This window comes from Phymastichus coffea, unplaced genomic scaffold (genome assembly GCF_024137745.1).
Source record: "Phymastichus coffea isolate CEN01 unplaced genomic scaffold, Cenicafe_Pcof_1.1 PCOF00002, whole genome shotgun sequence".
Taxonomy (NCBI): domain Eukaryota; kingdom Metazoa; phylum Arthropoda; class Insecta; order Hymenoptera; family Eulophidae; genus Phymastichus; species Phymastichus coffea.
The window spans coordinates 5,654,760-5,671,969 of NW_026706813.1; the positions used below are offsets into that span (position 1 = coordinate 5,654,760).

A 17,210-nucleotide genomic window follows, 5' to 3' on the forward strand; every position below is an offset into this window, starting at 1 on the left:
GGCAGCTACAGCGGCTTTAGCGGCGGTAGCCGCAGTCGCGTTCATATCGAAAAGGCGCCCAAGTAAGTACGCTCATCCCTTTATTTAATCGCGCGTTTGTTGAACGTCCGTGTTATCGGGAGTGCCGCATGACCTTCGCGCGACCGCTTAAACGTCCGTGTTTTCGGAAGTGCCGTGTGACCTTCGCGCGCCAGACCGATTTACTTGCGCACATTTTCGTCACCGATCTCTCGGGCAAAGTTCGTTGTTGCGCCGTTGCCGTTTAATATCGAAGACGAGTTTTTCACGCGCGCGCGTCTATGTCCCGTAAAACCTCCGCCTAACTTTAACGAGTTGCCGATTAAAAACGAGCCTTTTTCCGTTTTGTGAGTAAAGTAATTGTCCGCGTCCGCGTAATTATTGCCGATTTATTGGAACGATTTCCCGCATAAGTTGCCGTCCGATTAGATAAAGCTTGACCTTTACGTGACCGGCCGATTCACCCGTGCACGCTAGTTGTCGTGGATTCCCTTTGTAATTACCCGTTGATTGCCGAACGACCTTCGCGCGGGCGACAAGTCGCATACCCACGTTGACGAATTCCTTTGTGTGAAGCCGATCGGATGTTCCGCGAGTCGTGTCTGACCTTCGTTCGACCGATGAGTTCTATGTGCGCATTATTAGCTCTTGTTTTTCACTATAGGATTATTGCTTCGAGATGTTAGTAATGTCGATTGAATAGCCTGACCTTCGTGCGACCGACCGATCCCGCGCGCACGTGTTTACTTAAATAAATTCCTGAGCTAGTGCGCGAAGTAGATAGTTTGAGTATTGCATAACCGCGCGTTCGCAACCCATCAAGACCGTTCGCACCAGCCATCGTCCGCCCAAGTCGACGTTGCGTCACGGTACGCCATTCGTGCCCTTATTAATTTAGATCAGGCAGACCATCGCGAGTAGCTGACCACTGGGCTGACCCAAGGGATAAGTTAGTCTAATAAACTCGAGTCTTTATTAATTATTCTTTATTAATGACTTTACCCTCTTGATAACCTCATCCCCCGTAGCTATCGCGATCGGTCCCAAGATTAACGAACGCGCATGCGAACGACTTGATTGCCGCCCAGCCCAATAACCGTTGTCGCGTGAACCACGCCATCAGTCGACGAGGAACTGGAGGGAGCCTCTCTCCTGGCTACTGATCCGTTAACGAGGCGCCCCTGTGATGCCCCTCGATGTACCCGTTCCCGAGGCGAGAGCCTAGTGCCCCGAACGACACCTGATTAGCCGGACGAGCCGCACCCGTGGGTGGCTAAAAACCACCCGTTGTCCCTTTCTCTTTCATTCGGTATTTCCTCCCCCCTATCCGAACGACTTACGTATAGGATTTCGTGCTCCCCCTTTCATCTCTCACAGGTGATAGCCCGCGTGAGATCGGCGTACGACGACGACTTCGACGAGGAAGGAGACAGCAGGGAAACCACCCGACAACCATAGCGACCAGGACCCGACAGCCGACGTTGCAGCGCTACCTCTTCTCCTAACGCGAGAGCACGGTAGCTGACGCCCAACTCAACTAAACAAAGCTACACACCTCGGCTAACTGCGCCGCTGGCGGCAGTCGAGACCGGGAAACTGACTACTGCTTATTTTTCCTCTCTCTCTCCCCAGTCGCAATCTCTAAGACGATTCAAACGGTAGGCGATTGAATAAATAAATTTTCATCTATCATTCTTTTGAAAGTGTAATTATTATCGTTATTATTGTTATTATTATTTCAATTCAAAAACTAAATTTGTTTTAAATGCTGCAATATACTAGGAATTTGTAATTCTTTAAGAATACAAAAAAATGGTATTGACTCAAATGAGAAATCATAAACAATAAATACATAATGAGATAAAGGTTTGGATAATTCAATTAATTAAAATACTTTACCTCTACAATATCTGAGCAAAGTCTTTTACTTATTACAGTCTTCCCTAATTTATCTGTTTGCTGTATGGGAACATTTTCTTCTAATATGTTATCAATTTCGTTATTGAATTCTTTATTACTGATTATACCAGAATCAAAACCATAATTTTTCTCTTGATTTATAAGCAAATTATCTGGAGAATATTTTTCAGTTACGATTTCATTCTTGTTCGTTATTACATTATTAAGAATCGTATTCGTTTGTAATATTTTTGAATCGTCAGATTCTAATTTTATTATAGATTCTAAATTATCGGATTTATTACCTTTATAATTTTGATAAATATTTGGGGTTTTCTGTGATACTACATAGTTAACACTTAATTCTTTATCGTCGTTATCAGTATCATCTAAGAACGTTGATCTTTGCTCTTTAATACTACATGGATTAAAAGCACCGAATTTATATTCAATTGTTTCTACAGCTGTTCCTATTATTTTTGCAATATTAGAACTGCTAGAATCTATCTCTTCAATAGCTATTTCACTTGTTGGAGAATTAGACAGAGATGCTGAGTCGTCAACATTTCTAGGTTCTGTGCGTTCTATGGATTTTAAGGGAGGTAATATATTTGAACTTACTATCGGTGCTATTTTATTTAATGTTGAGCTGAAACGTTGTGGACCGCTCGTTATTTCTTCTTTAATAATTTCTTCTATATCACCAATAATTTCATTAATTTCATCTTTATTCATTGTTGAAGTTTCTTGTACAATGTTATCAATAGAAACAGGTGTAGTTTTATCTGTTTCAATATGTATTGTTTCTTGACTCAAAATACTTTCAGATTTTTGTACTGTTTGTATATTATTTTCTTGTCCTAATTTAGTCAATCGTGTTCGTTTATTTTGCACATGTGTGGCATTTCTCAAATTTTTTGACTCAATGGAAGAAGGACGAATATCTTGCGTTCTACTTATTTGCTCATTTGTGGATTGTTCCAATAACTTAGATAATGTTGGAGCAATGATTGGCATGTTATTAGAAATAGAATCACAAACTGATTGATTCAACTGAGATGATATATTCTGCAAGTTATCTGATAGAGATACTTTTGGACTAGTGAATAAAAGGCTTGCTATGGTAGGAGTATTTTGTGATTGAGTTTGCAATTGTAGTTGAGTCATTTGATTTGATGAATTCAACAAACTTGTTAAGAGAGACGATTGCTCTACATTGTTCTTTCGATTATCATTGTCATTACGAAATTTTGATACTTCTTCATCTACTATTGAAAATTCACTCACTTTATTGTCATCTTTCTGAATTGATGTTTGCTGTAAAATAGGTACGTGATAATTGTTAATCTGTTTTGTCGATATATTCAATTGAGGTTTAAAATTATGGGCAAGTTCTTTTTGTTCTTGTTCAATGGCGTAACACATTTTCTGTAATTTTTCGAGAGAAATAGTTCCATTTTTTAATAAACATATTTCATTCTTTAATTGTTGATATTCGTCACGTTGGGTAGAAAGTATCTTAGATATTTCAGCAATTCGATCTTGAGTTAAACGCCTTACAATAGATTCGCTAGTAGTTTCTCCACCTTCTCTCTTTTTTCTTTTGGGAATATCAACAGTTTCTAACAAGCAAGTATATTGTTGAGCACAAGATTTTTGCGAAAACCAATCGGATGATCTATTTAAATCTTTATTTCCAACAGCTTTCAAAGATCGAGACACGCTAATCCAATTTTGGTCACCAGATTTTAAAACACTCGATGCTAGGCACAATTGTTCACGGATACTCCATATGTCTGTTGGTACATGTTTCAATTTTAGACCTGAAATTTATAAAAAATAAATTTTATTTATACAGTTATAAAGACATGTAAAAAGCGACACGTGTTATAAAGTAACAAACACAAAACTATCTAAATCCATATGTCATGAAAGATTTAATGAATCAATTTTCTCAAATTTCAAATTGCTTATTCACAATAGATGGTTATAAAACTCAAAGTGAAATATCTGAGCCTATGATTTATCTTAACATAGTTTATGTTATCCATGCTTATAACAACAAATTAACAATACAGAAGATAAACTCTTAAATTAATAAATACAATATAAATTTCTGTCAACGTCACACTGATCTACGTTATCAGCCTTTGAGAAACTAATTTACTAATAGGATATAAAAAAAATATATTTATAATCTGAAAGTTTAATATATATGAAAAAAACAGTCAGAATCATACTTACAATTACGTAAGAAAATATCAGTAGAGTTTTCAGTTAAAACTATATTTACAAAAATAACTAATATCAACATATAAGTAATGTAATAAGTGATTAAGTAACAAAACTACATTATATTGAGTAGAACTTAAAACATTGTGTCAATAATTAAGAATCGCGGCAGTGAGTCGCAGGAGGGTAGGCATGAAGTAGCTATTAAGCTGCAACAGCGCGCGACACGTTATGCAGACAAATGACCATTGCGGGATTCAGTGCAAGTGTTTCTATTTTTGAATGTACCATCATACCATACTACCGTAGTTAAGTAGATAAAACTCGTACGTCACATGTACATGCTGATTTTCAGGCTATGAGTCATTGTCAAAATAAGTGGAAATATCATTCTCAGTTACATAATCAGTGTAAATATGCAATTTTTCTATATATAAAGTCGAGTATTGCTTTAGACCACATAAAATAAGAGAAAAGCCGAAATCGTAATTCCGTCGACTTCCCAGCGTCGAGTTCTAAAATTTCTATTCCTGATGTTGTTCGCGCAGTACATTCACAAAAATAATTAAACGTTTCATGATATTAATCTTATTCATAGATTACATTGTAAGATGTCCAAATAATTATCTTGGCACTAAAGATGCTGCTCTTCCACAGACAAAAATTGTGGATGGAGTTTTATTACAAAATAAAAAAAATGAATTCAAAGGGAAAAAATTAAAACTTCTAAATTATCTTAATTATCATTACATTAGATATAATGCATAGCATAATGTTTAGGGGACTGTTAGTAATTGAATAGTTAATAGTTAAAATTTAAGTTTAGTTTATTTATATAATTAAATTTAAAAGTTAATAGTTAGTTAGTAATAGTTCAAACGAAAGTTAAACACATAAGAATTTTTTACAAGTACTTTTAAGGAGAAATTTTACATCAAAATAGAATGTTCAATCAATGCAAATATATTTTACCAATGAAAATACTGCGTAAATTTATAAAATAAAATTCTATTTATTCTATTTCTAAACAAAAAATAAAAGTTCATCGCTTAAAACTGAAGTTTAGAATTTGTTATTAGAAATCATATTAGTTATATAGTACCAGATAAAAAGGCAACTATTACGAGACATAAAGTTAAAATGCAGAAAAGATATTTGTGTAATTTTTTTAATATATTTACATGAAAAATCTTTGAAAGAAAGCACACATACAATAAGTTTAGCTTATTTCTGTAAGCTACCTCCTTTTTTGGCTGTGATACCGAACGTTTCTTTGTCTTATACATGAAAATACGAAGTTGTTTATTACTGTATTTTATTATAATAATATAATATCAGAACACACTGTGTTACATTTGATTGAACAAGTGTGCTGTAAAGCGAACAGCGTTATATGTTTATTAACAAGTTATAAGCAGTATAAAAATAAAACTGTAAAATATTTACCGTTTTCCGCGGAAAAAAAGTTACAAAAATATTATGGGAAAAATTAAAAGAATCAGCAGTAAAACTCATAAACCAATCATTGTACAATTCACTATATAGATAAAAATAATGAAAAAATTACAGATAGCATGGAAATTTTTTAGACAATATTTTGTGATTTAATGTCTCATAGCATCGTAGCATTGCCCAAATTTATCATCAGCAGGACATTTTTCGAAAATTAAAACAGAAAATGACTGATGCGAATATGATACTGCATATAGATTTTGCGTAAAATTATTTATATAAGTATAGGCGGGAACCACAATCAGGACATTTCAGAGCTTCCTGTGAGCAAATAACTCTACAACTGGTGTTTTGTTCTCAAAAAATTTCTGTAAATCTTTTTGCACAATTCCTTTTTCGCTATAGCATGATTCTGCCGCAATCATTGTACATCTTCAGTCCATTTTTTCTAAATATATGGAAATTACGAATTTATATATTGTTAGTGACTCGCCAACAATGCAATGTAGAAATAAAAATAATTTTTATCTTGCATTATATCTACCAAAAAAAGTTTCCATCAAATAAAACAATTACACATACTTTTTTCTGATTGGGTCACGGATAATGTGCTATTGATGACATTGGAGTTATAGTAAAACGAACAGAAGACCGAGCTATTGCTAATGGCATCGATATTTTTAACATCAATGCATTTATAAATATTTTTGAAAAAAAATCCATATTGTACACATTGAACTCGTAACTTCAAGAAGAATTAATTTAATTAGTGGTATTTCTTGTGATCATCTTCAACCATTTAAATGTACTATGTCAGACCATTATGTGAGCCATTACAGGAAAATCACGTGCCCCAAATTCGCCACTCCGCATACTCAAAGTATTCATCCGCCCGAACTTACGTGCACGCGACTTCTCGTTTATTTTATGTGAAACATGGTAAAACCGGTTTATCGGTTAATCGACACAACAGCTAATATTTAAAAAGAATTTGAATTTTCCGATTTAATCTACTAGGAAGGGTGAGTGGGAAAGGGAGCAGGTGAGTGTGAGTGAGACGACTAGTTAGAGAGCGTAAGTGGAAAAGGCAAAGCATGAGTATAAATAAGACGGCTAGAAATTAGAGCACATAGATGAGGCAAAGATGACAATCTCGCGCTTTACGACTGACCAATTAGACGGATTAGGGCAAGCCGACTGATAGGATAACTATGCGTTGTCATAACAACCAGTAGTAAAATTACGTGAGATAAAAACATAGATTGAGCAGCGCTAATAACCTAATGACTACACCTGACACTAATATGCGAGAACGCGAAAAAGATATGGAAAGACAAAAGCGACAAAACGCCGCGCTTGGCGGCCTATTTCCTGTGAACGTCGTATAAGTGCAGATGTGATTCCTTCTTGATTACCGAGTGAACGAACTGAAGAAAATAATTTTTGTGCCAGCAAGGGAAAGAGGAAGCATATCGCGACTAGGTCTATTTGTCTCTCTACTTTTTAATCTTCTCTCATCGAAATTCGGTAAAACTGTAAGTACGTCACTGAGTTTTGGGTATTGAGCGGGAGTACGCGAATTGGCCATTCTTTTTTCTCTCTTGTTGCGCAACTCAATCGACCTACTGACTAGCCTTGTGATTTTTGTGAGTGCAGGTTGCGATCGAGTAACGGTGTGCCTAATGTGAATAAAATGGTTCTTGCATAACATGGGAAATAACATTAAGTTATTCGACTTTAGGTAGACCGTGGGTATACATTTTCGAATATAATCAAAAGTTTAACGACCTGATGAGGCAGACCGAGAAAACAACACGGGGTTCGAGCTCCAGATGTGTGATCTAACAAGGCAACTACCCCAACCCGATCCCACCGATTTTAATAATTTTTGAATATGTTGTAATACGCGAAAAAATATTCGACATGTGTTTTTTTTTATTGGTTAATATCCTCTTTTAAAAGGTAAAATCCAACCCTGAAAACTACCGCGAAAATTTTTTTTTTTTAATATATCTCTGCATCTAATAAATATTTTTAAATAAAATCAATGCCAAAATATTTCTTATAGGTAAGTGCTTCTACTAATATAACTTTAGCACCAAGATATTCATTAGATGCAGAGGTATAATAAAAAGAAGTATAGTAAAATTTTTTTGAGGTAGTTTTCAGTGGTGGATTTCACCTCTTCAAAAAGGATGCCAGCCGATAAAAAAAAACACATGTCGAATATTTTTTTGAGTATTATAACATATCCAAAAATTATTAAAATTAATAGGGTCAGGTTGGGATGGTTCCTTTGTAAATGGCCTTATCCTTTATCTGGACCACCTACTTGATTGAGTAGAGCATGACGTACAGCAGACCTCTTCGCGAGAGCAGAGATACCTGTTGAACGTAGATAAGTCGAGGATGTTGTTGTTCTTATGTTTTATTATTGATTTGTTTATTTTATTAATGTGTTCTTTGATTAAGTTTGTTGTTCTTGATTCTATTTATTGTTATTTATTGTTATTTATCACGGCTCAGTTGCAAAAGGCAGGCTAACACGTCAGTACGCCGACACCACATTTGTAAAAATTTCGGCCATTTTCGACATTTAGTTCTCAAATCAACTGTTGCCCGGAACTACCTGAGGATTCCAGTTCCAACTACTTGCTCCTAAGCAGAGCACATCTCACTGAATTTCAACTAGTCAACCGCCCGTAAAATTAAACGAGACTTAGATAAGATCTTTGTGCTGTTTCCACGCTTAGAGGTGGTCTACGAAACCAATACGAGCCGAGAGAAGCAACCATTATCCAACAAACAGCGAAAACCCGCCGGCTCTCAGCATTAATCGTCCTTCCTTTCGAAGGCCTTAGCTGGCAGACAATAACAAAAGACGTGAAATGGATAGTGACGTCACTGGTGGCAGCTGGACACTGAAAACACGACTTCAACATTTTTTTTACCACTTTCCCCTGCGTCATAATTAATGGAAAATGAACAGAAAACATAAAACTATTTTTTAAACATTCTGAGTTGTTATAGTTGTTCGTGGAGAGAAAAATGTAAATATTTTAGTGTTAGTTCTTCGTGGTGTACTGACAAAGGGACATTGGTAAAACAAAACAAATGAAAGATACAAGAAACAGAATGAAAGAAAAATTAAAACGAGAATAGAATATGAAGCGAAACAAAATACAAAAGCAAATATTAATGAAATTCATAATCAACCAATTTTTTCAAAAATTTTAATATAATAGTGTTGTTTAATTTTGACACGTTTATATAATGTTTATATAATATTTACATGATATAATTTTGTTAAAAATAAATTTAATGGATTATAATAGAGTTTATACTCAGCAAATTGTTGAGAGGATCATCATGTCTATAATCATATAGAGAGGTGAGAGGATATGTAGATGTAATTTAGTATGAGTTAGATCGAACCCAGCCACGTAGCTGAGTATATGCCGTTGACAAGACATTCCGCCTATGGGCCCGCGAAGAACGACGTTTATTTGAAACCCACGGCTGAAAAGACGCGAAATAAATAGCGAATACACACTGGATAATCGCAAGACTTTGAAGGTTATGTGCAAATAAATGAACGCACAGAATCAAATAAGAAACAAAACTTTAATACAGAAGGAGAAAAGATACAGATAGGTCACTTGGTATAGCGAACACCACGCAGGAGTGAGAAAGACAAACCTAAGCAGGTAGAGCAAATAGAGAGAGAGAGAGAGAAAGCTCTCGTAGTATTCTCGTAGCTTACGTGGGCATGCCAATCGCAAGCTGTCTCTCATATTCGCAGTCGCAATTCTATCTCTTTTTTACGTACAGACAACTATCGTGTCGCTACAGCTCTTCTTTCGTACTCTCTCACTTACCATATGATAGTCATCAGATATCGTACAACAGTAGCAGGTTAGAGAATATGCACATTGCTGTATAAAAAAATATTCCATATATAATTATTTAGAGTGATATTAAGGAAAAATAGTATCAGTCCTAGTTCCTCATGGTACGCAGTGTCCCATGAGCAGAGCATAAGTTGATTTTAAAAATACGATATAATTCAGGTCAGATTTCTCGTAACGCGAAGTCTTCTACGAGTCAAGCATAAATTATAATAGGAGAAGCAATGCTTGCATAGCTAATTACAAGAGAACCAACTCAGGTATAAGTCAAGTTTATTGGATCTCAAGCGCTCACTTTGCAAGGCTACGAAAGAATTAGTCTAGCCTGTTCAAAATCAGACCTATTTATACACAGATCTTGGGGGTTTATTTACGTTGGATAACTTTTTACACTCTTTACGCAAATGTGCGAAATCGTTATCTCTTATTTACAACAAAAATAATAATACTAAAGAAAAATTTAATAGTGTAAAAAATATAGAGTGTAATATAGGTAATTTATGCATAATTCGAAATTATCGCCAAAATCGCAGTGAAAAGTTATTAACCAATAAAATCAGTTAATTTAATAGTACAAAACTTACAATAAAATCATTGAAATATTTTACATAGAAGGATAACTTATCGCTTGTAGAAGTAATTATCAATAAGAAATACTTAAATTGTTTAATAATATTTGAATAATAATTAATTTACGTTTTGAGCCAAATTTTATAATGTAAATATAAAATCGGTTAATTGATAATAATCATTTCTAACAATTTTGTGAGTATGTACAGAATTAACACTTTTGATTCATATTTTTTTATATATTGATAACAATCGTAACTAAGTTGCTATCAATAAAACAAATTCTCACTCATGTTTCTAAGATCGTCATCTCGAGCTCAGAGTATTCGCTCTATTACAATAATTAATATTAGCAAAATTATACATACTAAAATTAGTAAATGAAGTTTGTACATTAAAATTCAATGAGATTTAACCTTTAGACTGCGGGGAATTTCAGTACAAATTCACCTCTCAGAATATGTAAAATGTATACATAATATCACTGGATATCTCAGATAGAGTCGCTGACCTGACTGCTGGTCCATATCGACCAGCCCCGCAGACAACCTAAAGTACATGTAAGAAAATTTGTCTCTTTTGATATGAAGATTTAAGAGGGTATTTATATATAATTTCAGGCGTTAAATATGAAAAAAATAGTAACGAAATTCTCTCACATATCCTTAACCTTGATAATCATCATTCGAAGGTCAAATTTTATTCCTAGTGTAAGTCAAGTTTTTAGACGGTATTTTAGTATTTCAAGGTCAAGAATGTTTTGAGAAATTAAAAAATTCTCATTATGTATTTAGAACATCAAATTTGATCTAAGAACTTCAAATATTCTATATCTCGAGAGTGGTCCATATAGCGACCACCCCCGCAGCTCTAAAAGGTTAAGAGCTTTGTGGCGGGGAATTTCGGGGGTTTTAACCGCTCTACGAGTTTCTTCCGCCACAAGGCCTGTTTGACTCACTACCCCCGATTATTTAGGGCGCCAGACCGCCGGCTAATTAGGGCGATCGTCGGGGGTAGGGCCAAAATGGGGTTTCGTCGCGTGTATCCCGGTTTGCCTTCACGGCGACTGCGCAGGGTAGGCAAGCGGGTGAGTACTCGAGATTTCCTCAATTCAGGCCTCGGTGTCCAACTACTTGATTCCAATTTTTTCCTCCTCAATTATGGTAAGCCGGCAGCTCAGATGATGGCTCCTTAATCTAGGTCGTAAGTCCGTTCGAATTCGCACGTATGTTACCTATCGTGGGACCCGAAAATATAGCGAATCAGCGTTACCCGATTATAACCGCCCGCGGCTGAAAATCACCAGCATGCAATTAAGGCAGGGTAACAGAAGTAAATTATATGTAAAGAAACAATTAATCACTTTATTGACGTATTTATTAATTTATAAGCAAGAAGTCGGAGTGATTAGGGTCAGTACAACTCTGAATAATTATAAAATAGCAAGGGTACAAATTAATCGAAATATTAATAATTTTCCGGTCGGTCTTCGATTAACAAAGATGGTGGAATGGTCAGCGCAAATAGCTAAATCACGAATTTTCTTGGTCTGATATTAACGTTCACGTTCGGTTTGCGAAATGGCGGGAAGATCAGCACAAGTAAATAAGCGCGGTAAGTTTATTCGGCTAATTCTGCGTTCGTAATAAATTGTTAGTGAAAGGTGAGCGCGAATATCCTAAATCACGAATTTTTTCTGTCTGATCTTAACGCTCACATTCGGTTTACGAAATGGCGGGAAGATCAGCACAATTAAATAAGCACGGTAAGTTTATTCGGCCAATTCTACGTTCGCAACAAATTGTTAACGAAAGGTCAGCGCGAATAACTCCACCACTGCCTCTAATTCGTACAAACCTAACGCTCACTTTAGATCTAGGAAATGGCGGAAAGGTCAGCGCGATTAAATAAGCACGGTAAGTTTATTCGGCTAATTCTGTGTTCGCAATAAATCGTTAGCGAAAGGTCAGCGCGAATAACTCAAATCGCTAATTTTCTCTGTTTGATCTTAACGCTCACATTCGGTTTACGAAATGACGGGAAGGTCAGCACAATTCAATAAGCACGACAATTCTATTCGGTTAAATGGCGAGCAGGTCAGCGCGAATAAGTTAATTAATAATGTTATTCGCCTACTTCTGCGTACGCAAATAAATTCTATACGGCAAAATGTCAGCGCGAATAATTAATCACGACCTCTAATTCGTATAAACCTAGCACTCACGTTCGATCTACGAAATGGCGGGAAGTCAGTGCGATTCGATAGGCACCGGCATCGACGGATCCACGCGTCGCGACGACCTACGACACTAACAATTTTATTCCCGTACTCCGCGATTAATATAAGTGAGTGGCACTTTGCCTACTTACGATTCTTCCTTACTGTTTCGATGAACTAAATTGGCTAATATCAGATTGCTGCGTTCAGATCACAGAATGTCTGCGTAATTAGTCCTGTGTGACGAATTTTATCTGGCTCAATCACTCCTTCTAGCTAGAAGACCGGTGGCAAAATGGACGGGAATCGGCTTTTCGCGGTCAAAGACCGCTTTTCTTCTCCTCTTTCCGAGAAGAAATGTTATTATTGGTCGGTATGCTAATTCGGATATCGGTAGCGCCCTCCGAATATTTTATCATTGGTCCGTATGTAAATTAGAAGGATACAGCGCCCTCCTTAACTCTCCTACTTTCGTCGTTATTTACCCTCTCTCACCCCCCACTAAGGTAGCTATAATTAATTGTCGGAAAAGATCTACCCCTACTCTTATCTATTTTTCTATCAGGACGAAAATCAAATTTTATTCTAATTCGCTGATTGGTCGTGACGTCACTAGCGAATTTCGTCAGAGGTTCGAATTCTGTCGGTTAATTTATTGCTTAAACCTATCGGGGTAGTTATCGCTCGCTATCATAATAGGGGTGTCGGTCGCATGCGAATTTTACAATTCGGTACCTATTCTATTTTCATTCTTTTTCAATTATAATTTTAATTTGTCATGAATACGTATATAATATACGTCGTTTCATTTGTAGCGCCCTCATCCTCGCATTTGCATATTATTCTATTTATCATTTCATATCATCTGTCTCGCTCGCTCTTGTTTAGTCTATTCCGCTCGCTCTGTCTCAGTCTGTCTCGCTCGCTCGCTCTCAGTCTGTCTCGCTCGCTCTTGTTTAGTCTACTTCGCTCGCTCTTGTTTAGTCTACTTCGCTCGCTCTGTCTCGCTCGCTCGCTCTGTCTCGTAGTTTCAAAATGGCCGCTCGGTCTCTCGCGCGTACGTCTCGTGTTCCTGTATCGGTTGTTGGAGCGCCTCCTGGGGCGCTCACGTGTCGGTTGAGTGACGTGTTCCCTGGTGTTTGTGTGGTCGCTGTTGTGCTTGTGTGTGGCGCTCAGGATGTCGCCGATGGTGTTTGGCAGCCCGACACAGCTGATTGCCGGCTGCCACTTCATCGGCGATTTTCTGCTCGCCCCAGGAGTGTCAGTGCTTTGTGAGTGTTGGTGTTGGTGTCTGGGAGTGTAACGGATCTGCATGTGTCATCAACATGCATTTCCGTTGCATTTTCCAGTCAAGTTTTTCCGTTTTCTTTTGCCGGTCGGCCACGTGGTCGGGAGTGAGTGTGTGCGTGCGCTCTCTTATTTCGTGGTGCGCTCCTTTTTTTCTCTCCTCTCTTTTGAGTGTCCGTCGGATCGCGTTTGTCGAGTTTGTTTCGCCGATATCTCCGGTGTGGTCATTCGGGCGTGAAAAAAAGTAATCGTTTTATATAGGGCGCGTTTGTCTTTATTTTATTCAATCGGTTACGGGGCGGCAAGGGAAGGGAATGGCTTTTCTGAGATGTTGCAAATAATTCAGCGCTCAGGAATGACCTTGTAATGTACCACATTACAGCTTAAAGCGATTGAAAATATGATAATTATAATCTACGCACCAAAATTATTACACAAAATACTTTAGTTCATTGAAATTACTATCATTAACGCATTTTAATTGAACTGTGATGGGGACCAAGGCTATGAGTAACCGGCTTTACCGGCATCTCTCCCTCTCCACGTAAAGTCTGCGTAGCTGCCGCGCCCATGTCGAGCATATGTATTGAATCTTATTACATGCTCGACTTTGTGTGCATGTCAGGTCAGCGGCGTGAGTAGGAGACAGCGTTAAAGAGAAAGAGCGAGAGAGAGAGCGTAGCGAGTGTGTTCGGCAAGACATGGAATTTGCCTCTGAATTTTAACGAGGAACAAGAGTTAGGAGAGAGTGCTGCTAGTTAGTAGTTGACCGGCAACCAGAGCAATTAGTACACTTGCGTGCGCGCGACTTTAGGGGACTTTCCTTTGTTGCGACTGCCCATCGACGAGAGTGCAAAAAAGATTATAGAAGTGGTGTTGCCTTAGTATCAAGGATCGAGGACTGCGCAATTTCGGAGATCAACTTGATGCACGAGGGGTTCTTTGCGACGACAAGATCAGCAACTTCAAAAGTTGGTTATTTGTTCTTTCTCGTATTTGATTCGGGATGCCATTAGCAACACGCGATATATAAGGAGTGGCTCAGCGGCCTTTTACCTGAGACACGTTCGTCGTCGCCGAGAGCTCACGCTATCCTTCGCTAGAACTCTTCGATGACGCGATTTTATATGTAAACGAATGATAGAATATAAATATGTATGTAAACTAAAATTATTTAATTAATAAATACGTCTATTTCCGCTTTTTGCTCACCGCGTGAGTGAGAAACTCTGCCCTTTCATGCCATCGTGAAGCACTAGAGCCTTCCGGACTTTCCCCTTTTAAATAATTAATCGAGGAAATGAATTTAAAGAAACACGTGACAGAACAACAAAAATTGATATATCTAGATCTATAAATAGAATGACGTTACGATCCTTATATGGTTATGGAATTTGACTCTGGCCCTAATACAATCATATAATTCGTGGGGTGGCACCGTTCTCTATATTAATAAATAGGCATAGATTCACTAATTTGGCGGGTAGCCGCGATACAGTGAAAATTCGAGAAAATTGTCTGGGAGCTCATAGATAATACCGTTACAAAATCATCGAAAATGATTTATTTCAATTCGGGATCTTTCTAATACTCACAAGAAAATCACCCAACCCGACTTCATAGATTATAATAATTTTTAGATATGTTTTAATACCTGATTACCACCCGAAAAATAGTTTTTTTAATATATCTCTGTATATTGTTATAACCACTACTAATTAATGAAATAAAATACAACGATATGTAAAAGAAACTAAAACTTGTATTAGAATCGTTGAAAATAGCGTGTATATATAATATCAGCTCATGAACACAACTAACTAACTAATAATAATACAGATTACTTAGCAACCAAACAATCACTTAGTAACCAACAAATTGGAACGTATCGAATATACTACATTGCTCCTCCTTCATTCAAATTGTCGCCCCGACAATCTAAATAAAACAAAATACTCAGAAATCTTGACTCTTGAACCTTGAACCTTGAACCAAGATATCAACTTTGTCAAGCGAGTTTATTCTTCCGTTAAAGAACAGAAGCCCGTGTCTTGAAAAGCTTCAATCTTAAACCTTGAATCTTCAATCTTAAACTTTGAGTCTGTTGTGTAATGTTGTAGTGTATAACGTGTTGGATTTTTACAAGGGTGCGGAATTATCATGCTGTGGACCTCACCTTGTATATTACCTTGATATTCGTCTTATATCTCACGGGAAAAACCACAGCTCAAAATAACCGTGAGAAAGGTAAGTGTGTTACCTATCGTGGTATGTAGCTAACCTATCAATATGTACAATCTTCTTTTTGTGTTTTGGTGATTGCTGGATACAGAAAACCACGTCGTTAATCTTTTTGACGATTCTGTAAGGTCCTACCCAAGTACTCTGAAGTTTTGGTGTTTTTCCTTTGACTTTGCGAGGGTTAAAGAACCATACTTTTTGGTTTACTGGAAAATGAACATGTCTAGCTGTCTTATCATAAGTTTTCTTTGTTCTTTGAGAAGCAATAGCGATGTTTTGTCGTGCCGAATTGTGTATAGTGTTAAGTGTTGATTTTAACTGTTGTACGTAATCAGTAGTTAACAATTCTTCTCGGTTGGGAGGTGATCCTCGTAATAAATCCAACGGAAGTCGTAGATCGGCACCAGTGTACATTTCAGCTGGTGTAACGCCGGTGGTAGCATGAGTTGAGGATCTGTAAGCCAAAAGATATAAGGCAACCCACCGATCCCAATCTTTTTGATTGTCTGCGATGTATTTAGATAAATAGTCTAAAATTGTTTTGTTCTGTCTTTCTACTTGTCCATTTGATTGCGGGTGTAGGGGTGTTGTTCGTGTTTTCTTAATACCTAACAGATCAGATAACTCTTTTATTAAAATAGCATCAAAATTAGTGCCTTGATCAGTATGGATTTCTAAAGGAACTCCATATCGACATACAATTTCTCGAACAAGCACTTCAGCAATAGTTTTTGTTCGCATATTAGGAAGAGGAAAAGCTTCTACCCATTTCGTAAAACAATCAGTTATAACTAACAGATACTTATTTCCTAAAGAAGAAACTGGAAAACGGCCTAAAATATCCATTTGAAGTCTTTCAAATGGTAATCCTACATTATAAATCTTCATCTGATTATGACCTTTATCAGATGGACCTTTTCTAGCAACACAAGTGGAACAAGACTTACACCAATTTTCAACATCTCTTTTATAAGAAACCCAATAAAATCTTTTACGAATCTTATCTAAGGTTTTATTTACACCAAAATGACCTCCTGACGGAGAATCGTGAGCTTCTTTCAAAACGATATTGGTAAAGTCTTTCGGTACAATCAATTGAAGAATTTTGAACTTCAAATTTGGGCTAATCCATTCTTTATATAAGATATCATCTACAACTAACAACGAATCCCATTGAGACAAGTATAATTTTATAGATTCATCCTCCGAAGAAACATCTTGCCATAAAAGTTTGATGTTATTCTTTTTACAATTTAAAATGGTCTTAATGACATTGTCCTGATGTTGACGTTTTCGCCAATCAGTTAATGAAGACTCTTCAAAACAAATACGACCTACAGTACAACTGTTATTTAAGAATTTAAATTCTAATTTCGAACAATAAG

The 17,210-nt window shown here is 36.8% G+C and overlaps 1 protein-coding gene across 2 annotated transcripts in view; it reads right to left on the reverse strand.

Annotated features, from left to right (window-relative positions):
- Positions 1-17,210, reverse strand: part of LOC131663142 (probable serine/threonine-protein kinase DDB_G0283337) — a 270,050-nt gene that overhangs the window by 201,151 nt on the left and 51,689 nt on the right. For both annotated transcript variants that reach the window (XM_058933298.1, XM_058933307.1), the window contains exon 2: positions 1,918-3,740. In XM_058933298.1, the coding sequence (XP_058789281.1) occupies positions 1,918-3,740 (1,823 nt within the window). The remainder of the gene's footprint in view (positions 1-1,917; positions 3,741-17,210) is intronic.